At 36.7% G+C, this 20,574-nt stretch overlaps 1 protein-coding gene across 2 annotated transcripts in view; it reads left to right on the forward strand.

Annotated features, from left to right (window-relative positions):
• Tasp1 (taspase, threonine aspartase, 1) overlaps window positions 1-20,574 on the forward strand; it is a 227,822-nt gene that overhangs the window by 10,844 nt on the left and 196,404 nt on the right. Inside the window, exons 3-4 of one of the 2 annotated variants that reach the window (XM_013010937.1) lie at window positions 2,845-2,912; window positions 5,305-5,373. In XM_013010937.1, the coding sequence (XP_012866391.1) occupies window positions 2,845-2,912; window positions 5,305-5,373 (137 nt within the window). Of the gene's footprint in view, window positions 1-2,844; window positions 2,913-5,304; window positions 5,374-11,920; window positions 12,187-20,574 lie in introns of those variants that run through there. The other variant, XM_013010938.1, reaches the window with a different exon arrangement.

Below are 20,574 nucleotides of genomic sequence, written 5' to 3' on the forward strand. Positions count from 1 at the left end.
TATCATCCTTTCTTGATCAATTCATCTATTGAGGGGCATCTGGGTTGGTTCCATATCTTAGCTATGGTTAAAATTCTGAGATAAATGTGGTTGTGCTGGTAGCTTTAGTACGCCTTGTTTGTGATTGTTTGGGTAACCAAAAGTGAGATTGCTGGGTCATAGGGGAGCTCTATATGGAGTCTTCTGAGGGACCTCCATACTGCTTTCCAAAGTGATTGAACAAGTTTACACTCCCACCAACAATGCAGGAGGGTTCCCTTTTGGCCACATCCCCTGCAGCATCGATTATTACTAGAGTTCTTGATTATAGCCATTCTAACTGGGGTGAGTTGGAATCTCAATGTTGTGATTTTCATTTCTTTTATGGCTAGAGAAGTTGAGCATTTCTTCATGTGTCTATTGGCCATTCTTATTTCCTCTTCAGAGAAGTCTCTCTTTAAGTCTTTAGCCCACTTATTAATTAGGCAGTTGTTTCTTTGAGGATTTGTTGTTGGGGGATTTAATTTTTTGAGCTCTAAGTATATTTTAGATATGAGACCCTTGTCTGTTGTATGATAGTGAAGATGTTCTCCCAATCCATGGGCTTTCTATTGATCTTGCTAGCTATGTCCTTTGCCATGCAGAAGCTGTGCAGTGTCATGTAATCCCATTTGTCCAACCTTTCTTTGATTGGTTGTGTTTCTGGGTCTTCATTAAGAAAATTTTGACCTGTGCCAAGGCACCCTATAATTTCTCATATTCCTTCCTATAATGTTTTCAGGGTGTCTACTTTGACTTGAAGTCTTTGATCCATTTGGAGTTGATTCTGGTCAGGGTGATATACAAGGATCTAGCTTTAGTTTTCTACAGGTGTTTAACCAATTTTACCAGTTACAATTGGCAAAACTTATATAATAACAATTACTGTGTTGTTTTCTCTTCCTTCCTCTATTATTTACTTTGACTCCATATAATGGATGGATGTATTTAGATTATTGGTGTTAAAACTCATTTTTTTCTTTTTCTTTCTGGGTCTTGAACTCAGGGCCTGAGCAGCACTGTCTCTGAGCCTCTTTGTGCTCAAGGCTAGTACTCTACCATTTTGAGCCACAGCACCATTTCTGGCCTTTTCTGAGTAGTCTATTGGAAATAAGAGTCTCACAGACTTTCTTACCTGGGCTGGCTTCAAACTGCAATCTTCAGGTCTCAGCCTCCTGAGTAGCTATTATTACAAGTGTGAGTCACCAGCACCCAGTCCAAAGTAATTTTTAAACTGGTTTATGTTGTTTAGAATAATGCTTTTGAAAAGTGTTCATTGGCCTCATATTAGAATATGGTCATCTTACACAATTTTCGAGCTAATTCATTTTTGTGGGGATTTAAAAGTTTTTCTCTTACCTCTGAAGATTCAGTAATTCTATGAAATGAGCTCATAATAAGTAAACAGGAAAAAACAAATAGATTTGTTAACTTGAACATTTAAAATTTCCTCTTACCTCTGGAGATTCAATAATTCTATGAAATGAGCTGATATTAAGTAAGCAGGTAAAAATATGTAATAGATTTGTTAGCTTGATAATTTGCACTGCAGCCATAATGTAATGATGACACCCAAACAAGGCTAGATAGTTGAAACTGTAGTAACATTTTGAACTACAGAGGGATTCGGGGCTTGAGGCTCCTGGAGTGGGGATGGGAACAGGTTATTAGAGCACAAAAGAAAGAAAAAAAATTTGAACAAATGTTGGGGAGAGAAAGTTCCTGAGGTAACAGTCATCAGAAGGCTGCAACAACTGTGGTAGGTAGGTTTTGATATGATCTAGAAGAGATAAATAAGGAGTCTTCAGAGGAATCCTGCCTATTTCAGTAATACAAATAGTATCTACAGATCTACACTTTCTGTTTGAAGTCCCTCTGAATTGTCATCTAGAAATGTGCTTAAAAAAGTATGTTTTGGAGTGAGATATTTTACTCTGGCATGTGTTCTTAGTATTGTAAATAGGGACCTTAAGATCAGAGAGATTGACTTAAATGATTAGTTCAGCCACGTTGCTGCTTTGAGTGCCAACTAAAAGCGAAGCTGAAAAACCCTTAAGTAACTCCTTAAGCAACTGCCTAACAATCTTACATCTGCCTATAATCTCTGTTTGAGAGAACCATAAAGAAGCACACAGTAAAGTTTGACATCTGGGCTCTCCATCTTTGAAGGGTCTTGAATTTCAGAGCAGTGCAACTGTACCTAATTCTTAGCAGGTTCTTTATTCTCTGCCCATTTTCATTTTCCTATATTCAGAGTCTAAACTCTATGGTCTCTCTCTCTCTCTCTCTCTCTCTCTCTCTCTCTCTCCATCTCTCTGTACATCTACCTGTCATTTGAATGCATTCGTTTTAATCATTGTAGTCAAGGTCTTTGATAGTTTATTCATAACTAATGTTTGACTTTTATTTTTCTAATGCAGGGTCATACTTCCTAGAGAAACATGACTAGACCTAGTAAATATTGGCACTATGAACACTTATAGTTCTCTTGAGGAACAAGATTATTGTTTAGAGCTGGGTGACAGTGGCCTGTACCTATAATCATAGCTACTCAGAAGACTGAGCTCTGAGGATTCTGTTTAAAGCTAGTTCAAGCAGACAAATCTTATCTCCATTTAACCAGCAAAAAGCTGGAATTGGAGGCATCACTCAAGTGGTAGAATGTCAGTTGTGGGCAGAAAGCTGAGTGAGAGCTCACAGCCCTGAGTTCCAGTCCCAGTTCACACATGTGCACACATGTACACACACATACACATGTGCACAGATTACTGTTTAGGCATATTAAGGATTCTTGTTTAATATTTGGTTTTTACCTTTTTACTACAGGTGCAGGTTATCATTCTGAATCGAAAGCCAAGGAATATAAACATGTATGCAAGCGAGCTTGTCAGAAGGTATGAACAAAATGTGTATGATTTAAATGAATTGAAGTTCAAAAATGTAAGGTTTCAGCTACAGCGCAGCCTTTGGTTGTAATATAAAGTTATTTTGTGGAGTCTTGTCTTGCTGTGTTTTATGTTTTTAATTCTCCAAATGATGCTTAGCTCTTTCTTTTCCTTCCCCACATCGAAGTCTATGCTGTTGGAATTGTGGGCACATAATCATATCTTTTAAAATCTTTGTAAAGGCATTGAGTTCTGTAGAGGGATAGGAAAAACTGTTTGAAGTCAGCCAATGTCTTTCCATGAAAGGAGAAAAGAAAGTAATGAAAAAAATTAAAATGGGTACTTTTCTTAGGCTATCTAATACTTTATCTTTCTGCTTTTCATCATCTAGTTTGTATCATAACCACACTCATTGTCATTCTTGAGTTAGCTTTGCCCTTGTACTCAGTTGTGCTTTTTTTCCCTTTGCTTTTGAGGTTTTACTAAATTGTTAAATACTTAATGTGGAAGCAGGAATGGACTTAGAAGACTTTGTCATTATTTTGATCCCCAAACCTTCTTGGCAAACCTTCCATTTCTTTTTATATGCATATATTGTTAATTGAATACTGCATGTCAAATAAATAGGAGTTTCTTTAGCTTCTTTTCATTTAGATTTTTATAAAACTATGTAAAAGGAAAATTATACTTTATTTCAGATCCAAGATTTTTCTTATGATTGGAATACCACAAATAAATAAGAACATTTTGTTATTAGGGTTGTATTATTATTTTCCTATGATAATAAAGCTAAATATCGTCTAAGTGGTTTTATATTTTTCTTATTTGCTGTTTCCTTTCTATTTTTTTTTAATTTAATTTTTGTCGGTTGTGGGGCTTGAACTCTGGGCTTGGGTGCTGTCCCTGCACTCTTCAGCTCAAGGCCAGTGCTCTACTGCTTGGGCCACAGCACCACTTCTGGTTTTCAAGTGGTTTATTGGAGATAAGAGTCTCAGGGCCTTTCCTGCCCAGGCTGCTTTGAACTGTAATCCTCAGATCTCAGCCTCCTGAGTAGCTAGGATTATAGGCGTGAGCTACTGGTACCTGGCCTCTTTTTATAATTTATCCCAAGGAAAGTAAGGTAAATATTATAGGCCTTTGCTTTCTATAGTTTATTTAGCAAAATAATATTAAATATTATTTAAATATGAAATTGGTTGTAGTATAAACAATACTTTCACTAAACGTTTTCTTCTGTTTGAGCATTGTCTCTCACACAGAGAACTGTTTTTTTTTTTTTTTTTGCCGGTCGTGGGGCCTGAACTCTGGGCCTGGGCGCTGTCCCTCAGCTCTTCAGCTCAAGGCTAGCACTCTACCACTTGAGCCACAGCGCCACTTCCGGCTTTTTCTGTTTATGTGGTGCTGAGGAATCGAACCCAGGGCCTCATGCTTGCAAGGCATGCATTCTACCGCTGAGCTAACTTCCCAGTCCTGAGAACTGGCTTTTTAAAATGTGGGTGAGGAGAGTAGAAAAAGTGTGCAGGGAACATACTAGCTTGTCTGAGGTTCAGTTATCTATGTAAAATATAAATTGTGAAGATATTTTAACCAAAGGAAATTCATAAAATTTTGTATCTGCTTCGAATTGCACTGTGATGAGTGGAGGTTTGTTTGTTTTCTTTTTTGGTTGGGGTTTGAACTCTTGGCCTGAGTGCTGTCCCTCAGGTATTCAGCTCAAGGGTAGCTCTCTACCACTTGAGCTACAGTGCCAATTCCGGTTTTCTGGTGGTTTGTTGGAGATAAGAGTTTCACAGACTTTCCTGCTCAGGCTGGCTTTGAACCGTGATCCTCAGATCTCAGCCTCCTGAATAACTAGGATTACAGGCGTGAGCCACCAGTGCCGGGCGAGTAGAGGGTTTTTTTACTTAACTAAATTCTTTGTATATTGTATTTAATAGCTAGATTTCATTCATTTTTTCAATTTGGGTTATATTGAGATATATCATGAAGTAACCTGCATATATACATTATTTGTTTTAAACCTGAGCAGTATAGGACTTAAAGTGCAGAATGGAATTGCTGACTAACTTTTATTAACTCCAAACATCTCTATTTTTTTAAATATGTGTGGGAATTATATGGCTGTGATGGAAAAGTATGTTTGTTTGTTATTTTTGCTGGTTCTAGGCCTGGTGGCTGTCCTTGTCATTTTTTTGTTCAAGGCTAGTGCTCTACCACTTGAGCCACAGCTCTACTTCACTCTTTTTTCTAAGTAGTTTGTCTCATGGACTTTACTGCCTGGCTTTGAACTGTGATTCTCAGATCTCAGCCTCTCTAATACCTAGGATTACAGGCTTGAGCCACTAGCACCCAGCAAAAGTTACGGTTTTCCAATGAAGAATTTGTCTCATTGGTTTCACAGGCAATTGAAAAACTACAGGCTGGTGCTCTTGCGACAGATGCAGTGACTGCAGCTCTGGTGGAACTTGAGGTATTTCCTTTCTCTGTTTATGTTTTATTTATATTATTGATGAGTTTATTCTTCTTACTTTTACATGGCATTAAACTGATAAGTTAGTTAATCATAAATTATATAACCAGTGTTTCCCAACAATATTAACAAAGTTATTAAGAAGGTAGTAGTATTGTTTTAGCCTGTTTTCATTGGGGACTTTTCTGAGTAATATAAATGTTGTTTGATTCTTTTTTCTTCTCCCATTTTTTGTGAGATTCATGAATATAAAAGTTAAAGCTGACTGGATATTTAAAATTCCTCAGCATCTTCAGTAGGAAAATTCTTGGAAGTTGTATCAGAGTGGAAGGACATTTAACCACTAGCCTAGCAATTGAGGCACAGTGTGATGGCCCAGTATGTTGCTCGTTTACAGCAGACATTGAGGAACTGAGTAGAGAGGCTGTGAGATTGTCTATTTATTTTTGTATTTCAGAGTGAGAGTCTTAAGTTCTCTTATAAAAATATTATAAAAATGATGTTCTTTTAATTTGGAACTTTGATGAGATTATTTAGGAGCTGAAGCCTTCTGAAGACTCAAACTTGAACAAGATAGATTTGTGATAGTTGAGAGCATTATTGTGGACACTTTTTTTTTTTTCTGGAGAAGAAAACTACAAGGGAAGTAACATTAAGACAGGACAGAACAGTGATGAGTTTGAGAGAGATGAGAATTAAAGTAAATATTTTCAAGTTGACTGCAATGTTGGCCTTTGTTTGGGCTTTCTTTTCAGGGCATTTAGTCAACTCATTGGAAAATTGAGCAGGAGTTGACTAAAAAAAATACTAGCTATACTTTCCGTGTAGTCCCCATTGCTTAATTGTGGAGCTGTGTTTTTGATCATTTCTTTATATATTTTAGTCTTTCTTAGTAACACTTCATGTGAATGCAGTTAAGGCAAGTAAACATTTCTGGGAACATCAGTTATACTGTAGTTTGGTCACTGAGGATCTGACATGGTGGTGCTCTCCTACTGGGAATGATCATCTTATACTAGTCATCAGCCATATGTCCCTGGGTATATCAGCCTGTCCTTGACTCAGTTTCTCTTATGAGGATAATAACAGTTCCTATTTCATGGAATTATGAAGGTTAATTGATTATTTGGTATATAATGAATACATGCCAATCACTTAAAATACTTGTGGCATAAAGTAAGCACCCCATAACTGTTACCAATTTTTACTGTTATGGGATGATTTTGAAATGATAGGTATGTTTGTGTTCAATATTAATGACAAAATTTATAAGGGCAAAGATGAATTGTAAATTGTGATAAAAGGAGAAAAGTGACACAGCAAAGAAGGCTGATATATACACTGCCAAATCCTAACCTTTACACAAAACACTCACACAAGAAGGTCTTCATATTGTATGATTAAATTATTAGTTGGAAGTTACCCTCCTTTGTGCAGAAGGTGATGTCGTGAGATTACCTCTATATAGAGTCACTATGGGTTTGGGGAAAAAAGGGTAGTTCGTAGCTGGAAAATGTGCTTGAATGGTGACTATGAATACAATTGAAGAAAGTTAGAAAAAAAAGTTTTTGTAATAATTTTAGTTTTCACAGTCATACTTAGGTGGCGTATCTGATTCTACTTTCTTCCTGCCTTTAAGGGGATTGTTTATACTTAAAAATTCATTTTGAGCCGGGCGCTGGTGTCTAATGCTTGTAATCCTAGTTACTCAGGAGCCTGAGATTTGAGGATTGTGGTTCAAAGCCAGTTTAGGCAGGAAGGTCTGTGAGACTCTTATCTCCAATTAACCACCAAAAAACCAGAAGTGATGCTGTGGCTCCAGTAGTAGTGTGCTGAAGAGCTGAGGGACAGCACCCAGGCCCAAAATTGAAGCCTCATGATTGACTATCCCCTCAAAAAAATTATTTTTGAATAATGAGTTACTCATGACTAAGTGGAATTTTTTTGTGTGTGTCTTTTCAGAATGTAGATATGAATTAAATGTGTTATATTATTTTTTTGGGGTCTGGTCATGGGGCCTGAACTCTGGGCCTGGGCACTGTCCCTCAGCTCTTCAGCTCAAGGCTAGCACTCTACCACTTGAGCACCACTTCCGGCTTTTTTCTTTTTGCTTATGTGGTGCTGAGGAATCAAACCCAGTGCCTCTGGCATTCAAGGCATATGCTCTACCACTGAGCCACCTTCCCAGCCCCGTGTTATATTATTTTTGATCTGAATAAGTCATTTAGATAATGGTAGCATGCTGGACTAAGGTAGTATGTTCTCCATTTCATTAAATTTAGGTAAGAATTGAACAAATTCTTTTTTTTTTTTTGGTCATAACAGACTGAATTGTATGCTCATTTATTTAGTAAATTTTGTCCTAATTTTTGTGTAGATAAGGACAGTCATTTACCTTCCCGTTTAACTTTGAGATATTTATTTATTTAATGGTGGTACTAGAGTTTAAACTCAGGGCCCAGGTGCTGTATCTTAGCTTTTTTGTTTACGGCTATCATTCTACCACTTGAGCCATGTCTTCACTTCCAGCTTTTTTTGGTGGCTAATTGGAGATAAGAGTCTCACAAACTTTCCTGCCCAGGCAGGCTTCGAACTATAATCCTTAGGTCTCAGTTTCCTGAGTCACTAAGATTACAGGTGTGAGTCATCAGTACCTGGCTTGATTTTTGAGACAAAATCTGTCTGTGTAGCTCTGGCTGGCATGGAACTCACAGTCCTCCTGCCTTACCTCCTGAGTGCTAGAATTATAGGCATAAACCATCAAAGCTATCTCAGGGTATTGGTGTGTGTGTGTGTGTGTGTGTTGTGGAGCTTGAACTCTGAGCCTGAGCACTATCACTTGAGCCACAGCACCACCTCCAGTTTTCTGGTGGTTAATTGGAGATAAGAGTCTCACAAACTTTCCTGCCCAGGCTGGCTTTGAACCATGATCCTCAGATCTAAGCCTCCTGAGTAGCTAGGATTACAGACGTGAGCCACTGGTGCCCGGTGTCAGGGTATCTTTTAGATTGGTTTATTTGTTTTGTATTATTATTACTATTATTATTTTTATTATTTGGAGAATGGGTAGTTTCTGCTCTTGCTAGACTCTTCCTTAAACTCACATTCCCTTTTTCAGTTTTTAGAGATGGGGTCTTGTGGTGTAGCCCAGGATGATCTGAAGCTTACATGTGTAGCCCAGACTGGACTTGCTATCCTCTGCTTTAGCCTCCTGAGTGCTAGGATTATAGGTAGGTTTATATACTTTTTTTAAAAAAGTGGTATTATTTAAACTTGTCTGCCTGTTGTAATATTACTTTGGCAGATATTGAATTAGATAGAAATTTCTGAATTGAAATGGTCCTGTCTAGCAATGTCTAGAAAATCTGGCCTTGTATTATTTTTTTTATTATAACATGGTGATTTATTCTTTCAAAATAGTGAAAAATGCCCCTGATAGCAACTTGATGAAGTAGAAGAGGAAGAGGTAAAGTTAAACCAAAGGAAATTTTACCATATAACAAATTCAAGCCACCTAAATATATCAATTTTGGGCTTAGAAATCAAAACCTGTGTTTGCTAGACTGCCACAAAGACAAGTATTACATCCTAAGACTACCACTTCTGGACACCAGAGGGGGTATTTTCTTTTTTTAAATAAAGTTTAGTCTCCAGATTAGAGTTTCTACTACTTTCTTTCACTTTCAAATAACCTTTTCCTATTTCTAAATAAACAAATAAGAAAAAAGAAAGAAAAGAAAGAAAGAAGGAAGAAGAAAAGTAGGGGCAGTGATTGTGTAGGTGCTTATTACCCATCATTTTGACCAGCTTTTCCAACTTAAAGGTTTTGAGAGGGAAGGTGATCACTTTTTTTGGCCAGGCCTGGGGCTTGAACTCATGGCTTGGGCACTGTCCCTGAACTTCTTTTTGTTCAAGGCTAGCAGTCTACCACTTGAACCACAGCGCCACTTCTGGCCAGGGTTTCATGCAAGCTAGGCAAGCACTAAACTACATTCCCAGTCCGGGTGGTCATTACTATATGAGAGGTGTTCTGCTGTGTGAAAATAGAAATATAACTCCAAAGTCATTTTAGTTTGTCTTGAGAATTTTCAGAAAGAAATGGAAAGGTTATATTTGGTGATTGTTGTTAAACTAATTTGTCCCATGGTCTTTTTCTAGATTACCTTTAGAATGTTTGAGAAGTGAATTTGATTCATTTGGTAGTACAACTTCTCTTCAAAAGAGAAGATTAATATTGTGAAATAATTTGGTCTGTGTAACTGGGATAGTTGTTTTCTTGGCTGGTTCCATTAGGGACAGTGGATTAAAAATGCCAGACCATTATTTAGCACATTTCACATAGTACAGCTTCCAGTGTGAATTTTTTCTTTGAAGGAATAGCTTATAGGTGTGAGTTATAATGCCAGCATCTTCTTAGGAATGTCCTTAAGGTAGAAGGTGTGTTTCATGGATTTGAATTGAAAACTAACAACTCCTAAAATAAGTAAGCTCTCTGCATATTAATGGTTTTCTTAAAAAAAGTACTAAGATCTGGCTTAAAAAGGTTGAATGAGGAATAATAGATGAAATATGAGTGACAAACTGATGAATCTTGTAGAGATTTTGAAGACCTTATAACCATTGTTGTGCAGTTCATTTTGAAATTGGCTATGGTAGGTAGTATTCTCTGGATTAAGCATAATGATTAGGACTTGCTTCTCAGTTTTATATAGTGAGGGATAGTGAGAGGCAAATTGCACCGGCTCCTTTGTGAAAAATATTTTATTGATCTAGGTATGTTGATTGATGGTAGAATATATGCTTAGCATGTATGAAGTCCTAAGTTTGAGCTCTATAACCACAAACAATCAATCACATTGCCATCCCCCCCCCGCCCCCGCAACACCAAAGCAAAACAAAATGAAATAATTGAAAGTATTTTGTTGCACATGTGTGTTTTAGTGGACCCAATAGTTCTTTGGTTAATTTGGTCTATCTTTACAGCACCCTATGAACAGAAAAGATGGGAACTAGAGGTTAAAACTGATTTATTGTCCAAATGCTTTCTTGTTCCTAGGCTAGCTTATATTAAACACAGGTTTTGATATCATTCTACAAAAAACAGCCCATTGTCTTTGAGTTGTTATATAACCCAGTATTTTCATTGCTTCTAAAACTCTAGGAAAATATTTTAGAAAGTAATTTCTTATCCAGATGGCTAGTATTTTGCGTTATAAAAAGAGAAAATGGGTATTTACAATTTTACATCCTTACATCATTACTATCTATATTAATTATATGCATTTGTCTGTATAGCTATATTTTTTTGCTTTACTCTGCATACATTGCTTTAAGCAGTATGTTCAGAATGTTAACTATTGTTGAGTAGTCTTAGCAGGTGGATCCTAGCCCGGGCCTCTGTTCAGCTGCAGTAATTGGCCACTCTCACTTACCCTGGGATTTATCCTCTGGCCAACATTTTCTATGTGCTTCAGGGGGATGGAGAAGAATACCTAAGGCCTAGTAGTACTTGAAATGCTTAGTGGTCATGAAGATGGTGTTGTTTGTTATTTGCATTTGGGCCTACCTAGGATGGCAAGGGATATTGAGAAGGGCTAATATATTTCCCTTTTCCCTTACCAAACTTGCTGTGGCATTTCTCTGAAATGATGCTTTATCATAATCTGTTCTCTGCCTCACTTCAGCTGTTTGATTTTTATTGTAAAAAAGGAGGGCATTTGCTTTAAAGTCATTTTTGTTGAGCTGGGATATTAAATTTAATTTAATAATAAGTTAGCAAATCCATTTTCCTGCATATTTTTATTTGCAGAAAACATCCTTTTGAAAATGCAAGATAGCTGAGTATTTCAGCAACTGCTTGCTCCTTTTTTAAAATTTTTATTTATTTTTTATAGTAAAAATACTGTACAGAGGGGTTACAATTACATGGGCAAGATAATGAATATTTCTTATCAAGCATTGTAGCCTCCTCCTTTGTTTCCCCTTCCCAAACCTTCCCATCCCTTCCCATCCTCCCCCCGCCCCCCCCCACTCCTTCTTCCCTTTCTATCCCCTCCACTTCAGGGCTGAACTCATCAGAAAGACAGCTTGATGCATTTAGCCCACATATAACTATATATATATATAACTATATATATATATATAACTATATAACATATAACTAAATGCCAATTAACGATAATGTGACTGGTAAGTCTAATTTTAGACCTACCACACTTGAAGGTGTCAGTTTTCTCATCTGTTGACATATCTTTTATTCTTGTAATGTGGGAGGGGGAAATCTTACATTTGTGTATGTAAAGTACAAGATTTACCCACCCCCCTTTAGTACTTAGTATGTTTTCATTGCATGAAATGAAGTTTTTACTTTAGATGCTCATTTTTTTCTTTTTTTTTTTTTGAGTGTGTTTTTGAGTTGATATCATTTCAGAGACGCTATTTTGCCTGTTTAGTAGTGTTTCCAGTGGTACTTCAGTGTTTCTGTGTATAGCAGCTGTTTATGGAGTCTTTATGTTTCTCTGCATTTTTTTTTGTTTTATTTTTTGAGGTGTACACACACAGTTACACTTCATGGAGTTGCATCCAGCCAAGTATCCATGTTCTTCTTGTGAAGAGGCAGAGAAAATCACCTCTCCCAAGAATTTCTACCTTCTGACCAAGGGAAATGTATCCTGAAGAGCTGTACGCAGATGGAGGCAACTTGTTTGCTTGTTCTGCTGCTAGAGCATTGATTTAATTAGAAGACAGGCTGTGGGTGGCCATGTGCAGACAAAGAAGCACCAGACAAAGCCCAGTTAGCCTGGGACAGTAAAAGTAAGTTACGTTCTTTTAACACACTTTTTTTTTCTTTTTTCTTTTTTCCTGTTTTTTTTTTTTTTTTTTTGAGTAGTGATGCTGATTCTTGCCTTTAGTTCTAAGGGGCAACTTGTAACTTACTGATTGTGTTTACACATTAGGTACATTTATTCCTTTTCTAAGACCATAGAAATGAAATGTGCTGTTTAGCACATAATATCTGCTTAAGGGAAAAGCAGTGATTTCCCCCACCCCATCCTTTTTTTTTTCAAAGGAAGAAAAAGAAAATTGAACTAATTTTTATTAACTTTATACTACATCAAAGCCTTGTATTAGCTTTGACTAAGTGAGAACACTTACTGAGCTTGTCATGCTTTATTTTATCCTGGTGGGAACATGAAGATTGTTTCAGCCTTTTCCAGCCATTTCTGGATACACTGTGTGGACCTGTCAAACGTTTCATGTGGGTGAAGTCTGGGTAGATTTGTTCTAAAACCAAACTTAGCGGCTTCTGAGGAGCATGTAGCTTTGTATATGAGTCCTCGTTTTTCTCTGAGACTTATTACTCTTAGTAATATACTTCATTTTGAAATTTAGTTTTGAGCTATTTAAAGTAACATATGGTAGTATGAGAGAGTTGGTGGTAATCCCGTGTTTTGACTTGAATGTGAAATAATCTCTCGTTCCATATTCATAGGGATATTACACAAAAAACATTTAATGAAATGTATAGGTCTTAAAGTTTACAGTGTTGTGGTATTTAAACTATTTTATCTCTGTGTATATGTATATGTATATATGTAAAAATATATGTGTGCTTATTTGGATACATATCACTTGAAGCATCCTTTTTTTCACAATTACCTTTTAAATTGTTTTTGTTTTTATTTTCTTTTGGTGATGAAGGAACTAAGCTAACAAGTCTGATACTATGTTGTTTAGTTTGAAAAACTATCTCCTCTCCCATTCCCTCTCTCTTTCCCTCACACTCACCCTTCCCCATCCCCTTTCCTCTTTCTTTTTCTCTCTCCCTTTCTCCTTTCCCCTTCTTTCCCCTCCCCTCAATTTTGTTTCAAAGTAGAATAAAACATTACTTGTATTTTCCCCATTATTTGTGTGTATATGTGACTATCTATCTGTCTGTCTGTCTGTCTGTCTGTCTAACTTGATGCATGCATCAGACTTAAGTGTTAGAATAATTATTTCATGTCACTACAGAAAATAGCTTTGTATTGATTTCTAGACATTTCAGATGACAAAACTTCTTTGCCCATTTGCAGTGCCATGGAGTATTTACTGGCAGTCCTAATTTTCACCCAGGGTATAGCTTTTTGCATGATATGCATATTTCCTGACAACCCATGACATGCCTTAGTATAAGTAAGCTGCCCAGAAAATTCAGAGTGGGAAACTCATTTATGTTTCACTTTCCTGGAATATGTGCAGATGTTAGCATTTTTTAGTTGGTTGGAAATCTTTTTAATAAAAAGAAGCATAGGCAAGAGAGGACTTAAAAGTAACCTCATTCTGACCATGTCACATGATGGAAGGATGGTTTAAATTATTGTAATTCTTTGGTCTGGTAAGTTCTTTTTGAGTGATATTTCATATTATTGTCAACATGGTTAAAAGGTTAATTATTTAGGTTGAAGAGAAGTGTAAGTGGCTGCCAAAATTGACAATACTGGAAAAAATAGCTATATTTGTCTTTTCTATTGTAGCTTATATGGAAAGGACAATTTCAGGTACCATGTACGCTAACCTATTCCTGGACATAATAAAGAATCCAACTAAAACAAAGTTTAAAACAATTTCAGATGTGCAAGTCTGTTGAAGCCAATATTTTATTTTAGAGATTTGTGTTATATTTGACAAGTAAATCTTTGTACTGCAATTCTGTGGCTTTCAATTAAAAAAGTGAAAATAAACTGTTGTGATGTAATTTTTCTGCTTAATTATGCTATGTTATTCATAAACTAGGCAGATTAGTAATAGAGGAGAGGTGAGTACAGGTGTGCAATGATTTTTTAATGAAATATTTTAAGAAAAATATAGTTCTTTTTTGATAGAAAATTTTATGCCAGATTAACAAATGCTTTAATGAATAAATGCTAACATTGGTTCCAGCTTTTCTGACATTTTCAAAAGACCTTGGGTTCTTTAAGAAGATCATAGAACAGCTTTCCTAGTACAGATGCTGTTGTGTGAAGTTTATTTTCTCTTCTTTCTTTTTTCTTTGAATAAAATATGTTGTCTTTTGTATAATGGGACAGTTAAAAAGAAGGAAACTGTCACAAATACTAAACCTTAGTATTCAACATTCTGTATTTGACTCAAGTGTTCACAGAGTGTGATACAAACAAATGTTCTCTGAACTTAAATCCAGGATAGCTAAAATATTACTTTAACACATGTTAAAAGTGGAGCTCAGTAACTATTTGGCTAGATATAATTCTGAGCTGTCTAAGTTGAGTAATTTCCTTAGGCATTCCAACTTTGATCAACCACAGTAAGAACTTTTAGCATGTCTGTACAAAGCAGCTGGTGCATCTGTAAATATGTCCCGAGGAAGGGAAAAAAGAGAGAATGCCAAAAAAGAAAGAATACTTTCTGTCATAAGGAGCAGCTACAGAATGAAAATGGAAAGTTTTTTTTTAAAATTTCCTGAAAACTCTTTTTTTTGGGGGGGGGGAGGGGTTGGTCATGGGGCTTGAACTTGGCCTGGGCGGTGTCCCTCAGCTCTTCAGCTCAAGGCTAGCGCTCTACCACTTGAGCCACAGCACCACTTCTGGTTTCCCGGTAGTTAATTGAAAATAAGAGTCTCAAGGGCTTTTTTGCCCAGGCTGGATTTGAACGGTGATCCTCAGATCTCAGCCTCCTGAGTAGCTAGGATTATAGGCATGAGCCACTGGCTTCCAGCAAGAATTCTTTTTAAGATAATTGAACCTCTGAATTTTAAATATGCCCTGTGGTTCATTATTAATGAATGAAAGATACTTCATTTGGGCCTAATAAAAACATATTCCGGCTAATTCTGCAGAAACTTATTAAAGTTCATTTGAAACTGAACCTTAAATTAGATGATCTGTCCAGCTTCTTGCTGACCTTGTTTTTTGTACCTTTATGGCAAACAGATATGATGACTTTCATTAAGTCAAATTCTGAGAGAAAATTCTATTCTTTAGAATTTTGGAGGAATTCATAAACCTCTTGTGAGTTCCATGGTACAGCTCTTTATCATTGTCCACATTCTCTAATTATGTAGTAATGGAAAATAAGGTTATCACAATTAAACAAAGTTACTAAAAATACAAATGTGTTATGTTTTTGACCTTGTTTTAGTTGAATTCCTATTCAGAACTGAGCAAAGGACAGTACACTTGGTAGGCCATCTCTCATATCCTAGAAGCAGTGCAGAGAAATGGTGAATAGGCACACTGGGAGAGGCAACATATAGGCAAGTCCTGGGTCCTCTAATTGTGATTCCTGCGTAGATGCTTAAGCAGCTATTTAGTTGATTACTGTATTTATTAGTTTAATAACTATAATGAAATGCTTGAAGCAATTAGGTGTATAAAGAGAAAGTGTTAGGGAACTCATACCTCTATGTCTGTAATCCTAGCTAATTGTGAGGCTGAGAATGGGGAGGATTGAGGTTTAAGGCCAGCTCTGATGGAAGACTTTATGAGACTCGCTTCTCAAATCATAGTTTGTTGAGATGGTGCACATCTGCCATCCCATCTACAATGGGAGATGGCATTATTTAAAATAGAGTAATTTCATAGTTCTAAAGTGTTTATAGATGTGAAACCACTTTTTCTATCTTGTTCTAAATATTTTTTTTTTTATCTTATTTTAAATATTTTGGGTCCGGTCGTGGGGCCTGAACTCTGGGCCTGGGCACTGTCCCTCAGCTCTTCAGCTCAAGGCTAGCGCTCTACCACTTGAGCCACAGCACCACTTCCGGCTTTTTACTTTTTGCTTATGTGGTGCTGAGGACTCGAACCCAGGGCCTCAGGCATGCAAGGCAAGTGCTCTACTACTGAGCCACCTTCCAAGCTCCCTTTCCTGGGACATGTAAACAAGACCTGAGCACTATCTCTGAGCTTTTTTTTTTTTTCCCTCAAGGCTAGCACTTTACCACAGGAGCTGAAGTCCACTTTCAGCTTTTCTGGTGGTTAACTGGACTTTCCTGCCAGGACTGGCTTCTGGCCTTGGTCCTCAGAGTTCAGCCCCCTTAGTAGCTTGGATTACAGATGTGAGCCATTGGTGCCAGGTAGAATCATACCTAATTTTTTTTTGTCGGTCGTGGGGCTTGAACTCTTGGTCTGGACATTGTCCCTCGGCTCTTCAGTTCAAGGCTAGCACTCTACCACTTGAGCCACAGCACCACTTCTGGCTTTTTCTGTTTATCTGATGGTGAGGAATCGAACCCAGAGCCTCATGCATGCAAGGCAAGCACTCTACCACTGAGCTAGCCTCCCAGACCCCTCATACCTAATTTTATGTAACCCTTTTCACTCAATGTAATGTTTTTGAGGCCCATTCATATTGCAGTGTATCAGTACTTGATTTCTTCTTTTTTAAATTTTTGGGGGCATGTTTGGTATTGTTCATGTATATAAAATAATGCTTTTATCCATTTATCCATTGGTGGACATTGGGCTTTTTCCTCCTATTGTTGTAATGAATACTGTTTTGTTAACATTGCTGCATAGACATTCGAGTTCTTGTTTTCATCTCTTTTGGGTATATACCTATTAGAATTTCTGGAACATATGCGATTACATATTTATTAACTTTTAGTGGAACCACCAAACTCTTAACCACAGCAATCAAACAAGCCATTTTGCTTTCTGAGCAATAATATGCAGATATTATAATTTTTCTATATGCTTACCAAACTTGTTCTTTTCTTTTCTTTTTTGCCATTATGGTTATCTTTGTGGAAAGGAGTGGAACCTCATTATAGTTTTGATTTTTATTTCTCCAGTGACAATGATATAGAAAAAATGGCCCACTGGCCATTATCTTTTTTCAGTCTTTTGCCCATTAAAAAATTGGATTATTAAAAGCTGAAGGAGTTTTTTTTTTTTTAATGTGCCAGGGATACTAGAGTATTAATACACTTGGGTAAGTCCAAATTTATGCAGAAAACAAAAGAAAAACTAAATTATGAATAGCCCTATGATCTTTTAGTCTCCCTTTTCTAGCCTTCTGACCATAACCTATTTCCTATCCTATTATACTTTTGAACATTGTATTTACTGCTGTCTACTAAGCCACCCAATATAGTTAGTCTCTGTACCCATGGGTTCTGCATCTTTGAATCCAACCAAACAATAAAAATATTCCAAAAACAATTGGGTCTGTACTGAAGATATATGATTTGATTCTTATCATTTCCTAAATGATACAGTGTAGCAACTTTTTGCAGAGCATTCAAATTATGTATTATAAGCATTCAAGAGATGATTGGAGGAGTATAAAATGAGGTGTATGGGTTATGTTCAAATGCTATGTCATTTTATTTAAAAAGTTTTTTTGTTCATTTCTTTTTGTAATAGAATCTCAGAGGCTAATTTGGAATGTGGGATGTAGCCCAGGCTGGCCTCAAAAATTATGATCCTCAGCCTCTGAGTGGTGGGATTATAAATGTATGTCCCCATACCTGACAAATATGTATCACTGGCTATTCACACTCTTAAAAAAATACTGGGGATTAAACCCAGTTCCCATGCATGCTGGCATGTTTGTTTTTTTTTTAACCACTGAGCTACATCCCTAACCTTTATGCCACTTTGTATAAGTTATTGAGCATGCATAGATTTTGGCCTGTCTGTCTGTCTGTCTGTCTGTCTGTCTCTCTGAGAGAGAATGTGAGAGAAAGGAGAGAGATGACAGGAGAAAGAAGGGAGAGGAGAGAGACAGAGACAAAGACAGAAAGAGAGAAAGGGAGAGAGCAAGTGAGCACAGGAGTCTCTTAAAACCAATCTTGGATACCAATGGCTGTCTTTTTTTCCTTTCTTTCTTTCTTTTTCTTTCTTTCTTTCTGTCCTTCCTTCTTTCCTTAGCTTTCTTTCTTTCTTCTTTCTTTCTTTCTCTCTCTCTTTCCTTCCTTTCTTCCTTCCTTCCTTCCTTCCATCCTTCCTTCTTTCCTTAGCTTGCTTGCTCTGTCCCTCCCTCCCTCCCTCCTTCCTTCCTTCCTTCCTTCCTTCCTTCCTCTCTCTCTCTTTTTTTTCTTTCTCTCTCCTTTTTTTTGCTTTTGTGGATTGAATCTAGGGCCTTGAGCATATTGAGCCTATGCTCTTCCATTAAAGTACCGCTTGAGCCCCTGTACTTAATTTCTTATTGCCTGAAGCTGGAATTGAGATTACATGTAGGCAAGGATATTCTTCTGTTTCGTTTACTGTTTTAGCCCCAAGATTTAAAAAAAAAAAAAAAGTCTTGACAAACTGGCCAGAAAGTCAAACAGTTCTGCTTGTTTTTGAATGGCCTGTAAATTCCTAATGGTTTTTGGATTTTTAAATGATTGAAACAAAATCAAGAGGCCTAATATTTCATGCCATCAGAATATTATATGAAATTCTAATTTCAGTTTACAAAATGAAGTTTTATTGGAACATAGCCATGGTTATTCATTTGTGTATTTTTTCTGGCTGCCCTTATGCCACAGTGGCAGAGTTGAGTAGTTGAAGCATTGACTGTGTGGTCTACAAAGCCTGAATTAGAAAAGTATTGCTCTGCACATAAGTGCCCAATAAATATTTGTTGAATGAATGAATCTTAACCTCTGCCATCTCAAAGGAATCCAAATTGGAAATCTTTCAACCGTTTAGTTCTTGAAAATTTGAACCTAATTTGCTGCTAAAAATCCTCAAATAATTTTTGGGTTACTAATTCAATTTTATTGGCCTCCATTCATCTTATAAACAGTGAAACTTGATGGTGAAATAGCAAGGAATGGATAATTCTTAGGAGAGGTAGTGTTAGTTAAGATAGATATATTGTATTTTTCTGGTATTAAGTTGAAAAGGGCTCTAATGATCTGGAGTAAACATATTATTTTTTTTTGTTTGTTTGTTTTGTCAGTCGTGGGCCTGAACTCTGGGCCTGGGCACTGTCCCTCAACTCTTCAGCTCAAGGCTAGCTGTCTACTACTTGAGCCACAGCACCACTTCTGGCTTTTTCTGCTTAAGTGGTGCTAAGGAATCGAACCCAGGGCCTCATATTCATGAGGCAAGCACTCTAACACTGAGTCACTTTCCCAGCCCCAATATAATGTTTTTATTCCTCTTTTTTTTTAAACTTGTGGTGCTAGGGATTGAGCTTAGGTTCTTGTACATGTAATAGCTCTACCATTGTGCTATATCCCCAGCCTACCCCTATTTCTCACTGGAAATAATTTAAGAAAATTAGTTTCAGAAGTTATTCTCCTTTCTCATCACTTTAGCATAAATAAAGCTATCTGTTCATGGAGGCAGTGGTTAAAATAATTTTGATAGTATACTTAGTTTTGAATAGGTATTATATTGTAAAACATTCAGTATTTCATTCATCTAGTGATAGGTTTGTTGAACTTGCACTGGAGTCACAAAGTAATTTCCTGTTAATGTCTACTTTTTAAAGGAAGATGAGAAAGTAGAAAAACATAAATCATATCTAAAATGACTTTATAGTGTGCCAGTTGAGTTTTTGTCGAGCATTTCCAAACTAATTGTTTTCGTCTGTTTGAGCTGTTAATGCAAGTTACATAATAAGTCCTAAGAGTTACAGTACCCTATAGCCTTGCTAGCAGTTCTTGTTTTATTTTATGCTTTCAGCAAAGGAAATTAAAATGGCTAATACAGGTTTTGGTTTATAGTGAAAGAATAATGTTTTGTAGATCTTTGCCCTTGCATGGTGTTCCCAAATTTCATTAAAGAACAGAGCTTCCATGTCATGGTGGGTCAGTATCAGTAGCTCCTGACTTGCCTCTTAGCCTTGCCACCCCTTCCTTTAGAAGGATCTCACTTTCTAAAGGCATTGCTTCCTTTAAAGGTTACAAGTAAGCTTAAATTAGACTTTGCTTTTAATCTTTACTTTTGCCTGAGTTATTTCATTTTTCTTTTTCTTAAATTAATGTTTTATTCTGATCTACTTTTACACTTACATAAAAGTTTTTAAAAATGGTGCCGTTTCCTTATAACTTTCATCCAGTATCTAAAGCATAGTAATTAAAATCAAGAAATGTTCCTCTTGTTTAAGTCAAGAAAAGTGTCTCAACATTCCATTACATTTTCCTGGCATTTTTCTTTTCTTTTTTTTTTTTCTTTGTTTTTTTTTTTTTTTTTTGGGTCCGGTCATGGGGCCTGAACTCTTGGCCTGGGTGCTGTCCCTCAGCTCTTCAGCTCAAGGCTAGCACTC

Source organism: Dipodomys ordii, unplaced genomic scaffold (assembly GCF_000151885.1).
Source record: "Dipodomys ordii isolate 6190 unplaced genomic scaffold, Dord_2.0 Scaffold13, whole genome shotgun sequence".
NCBI classification, from domain to species: Eukaryota; Metazoa; Chordata; class Mammalia; order Rodentia; family Heteromyidae; genus Dipodomys; species Dipodomys ordii.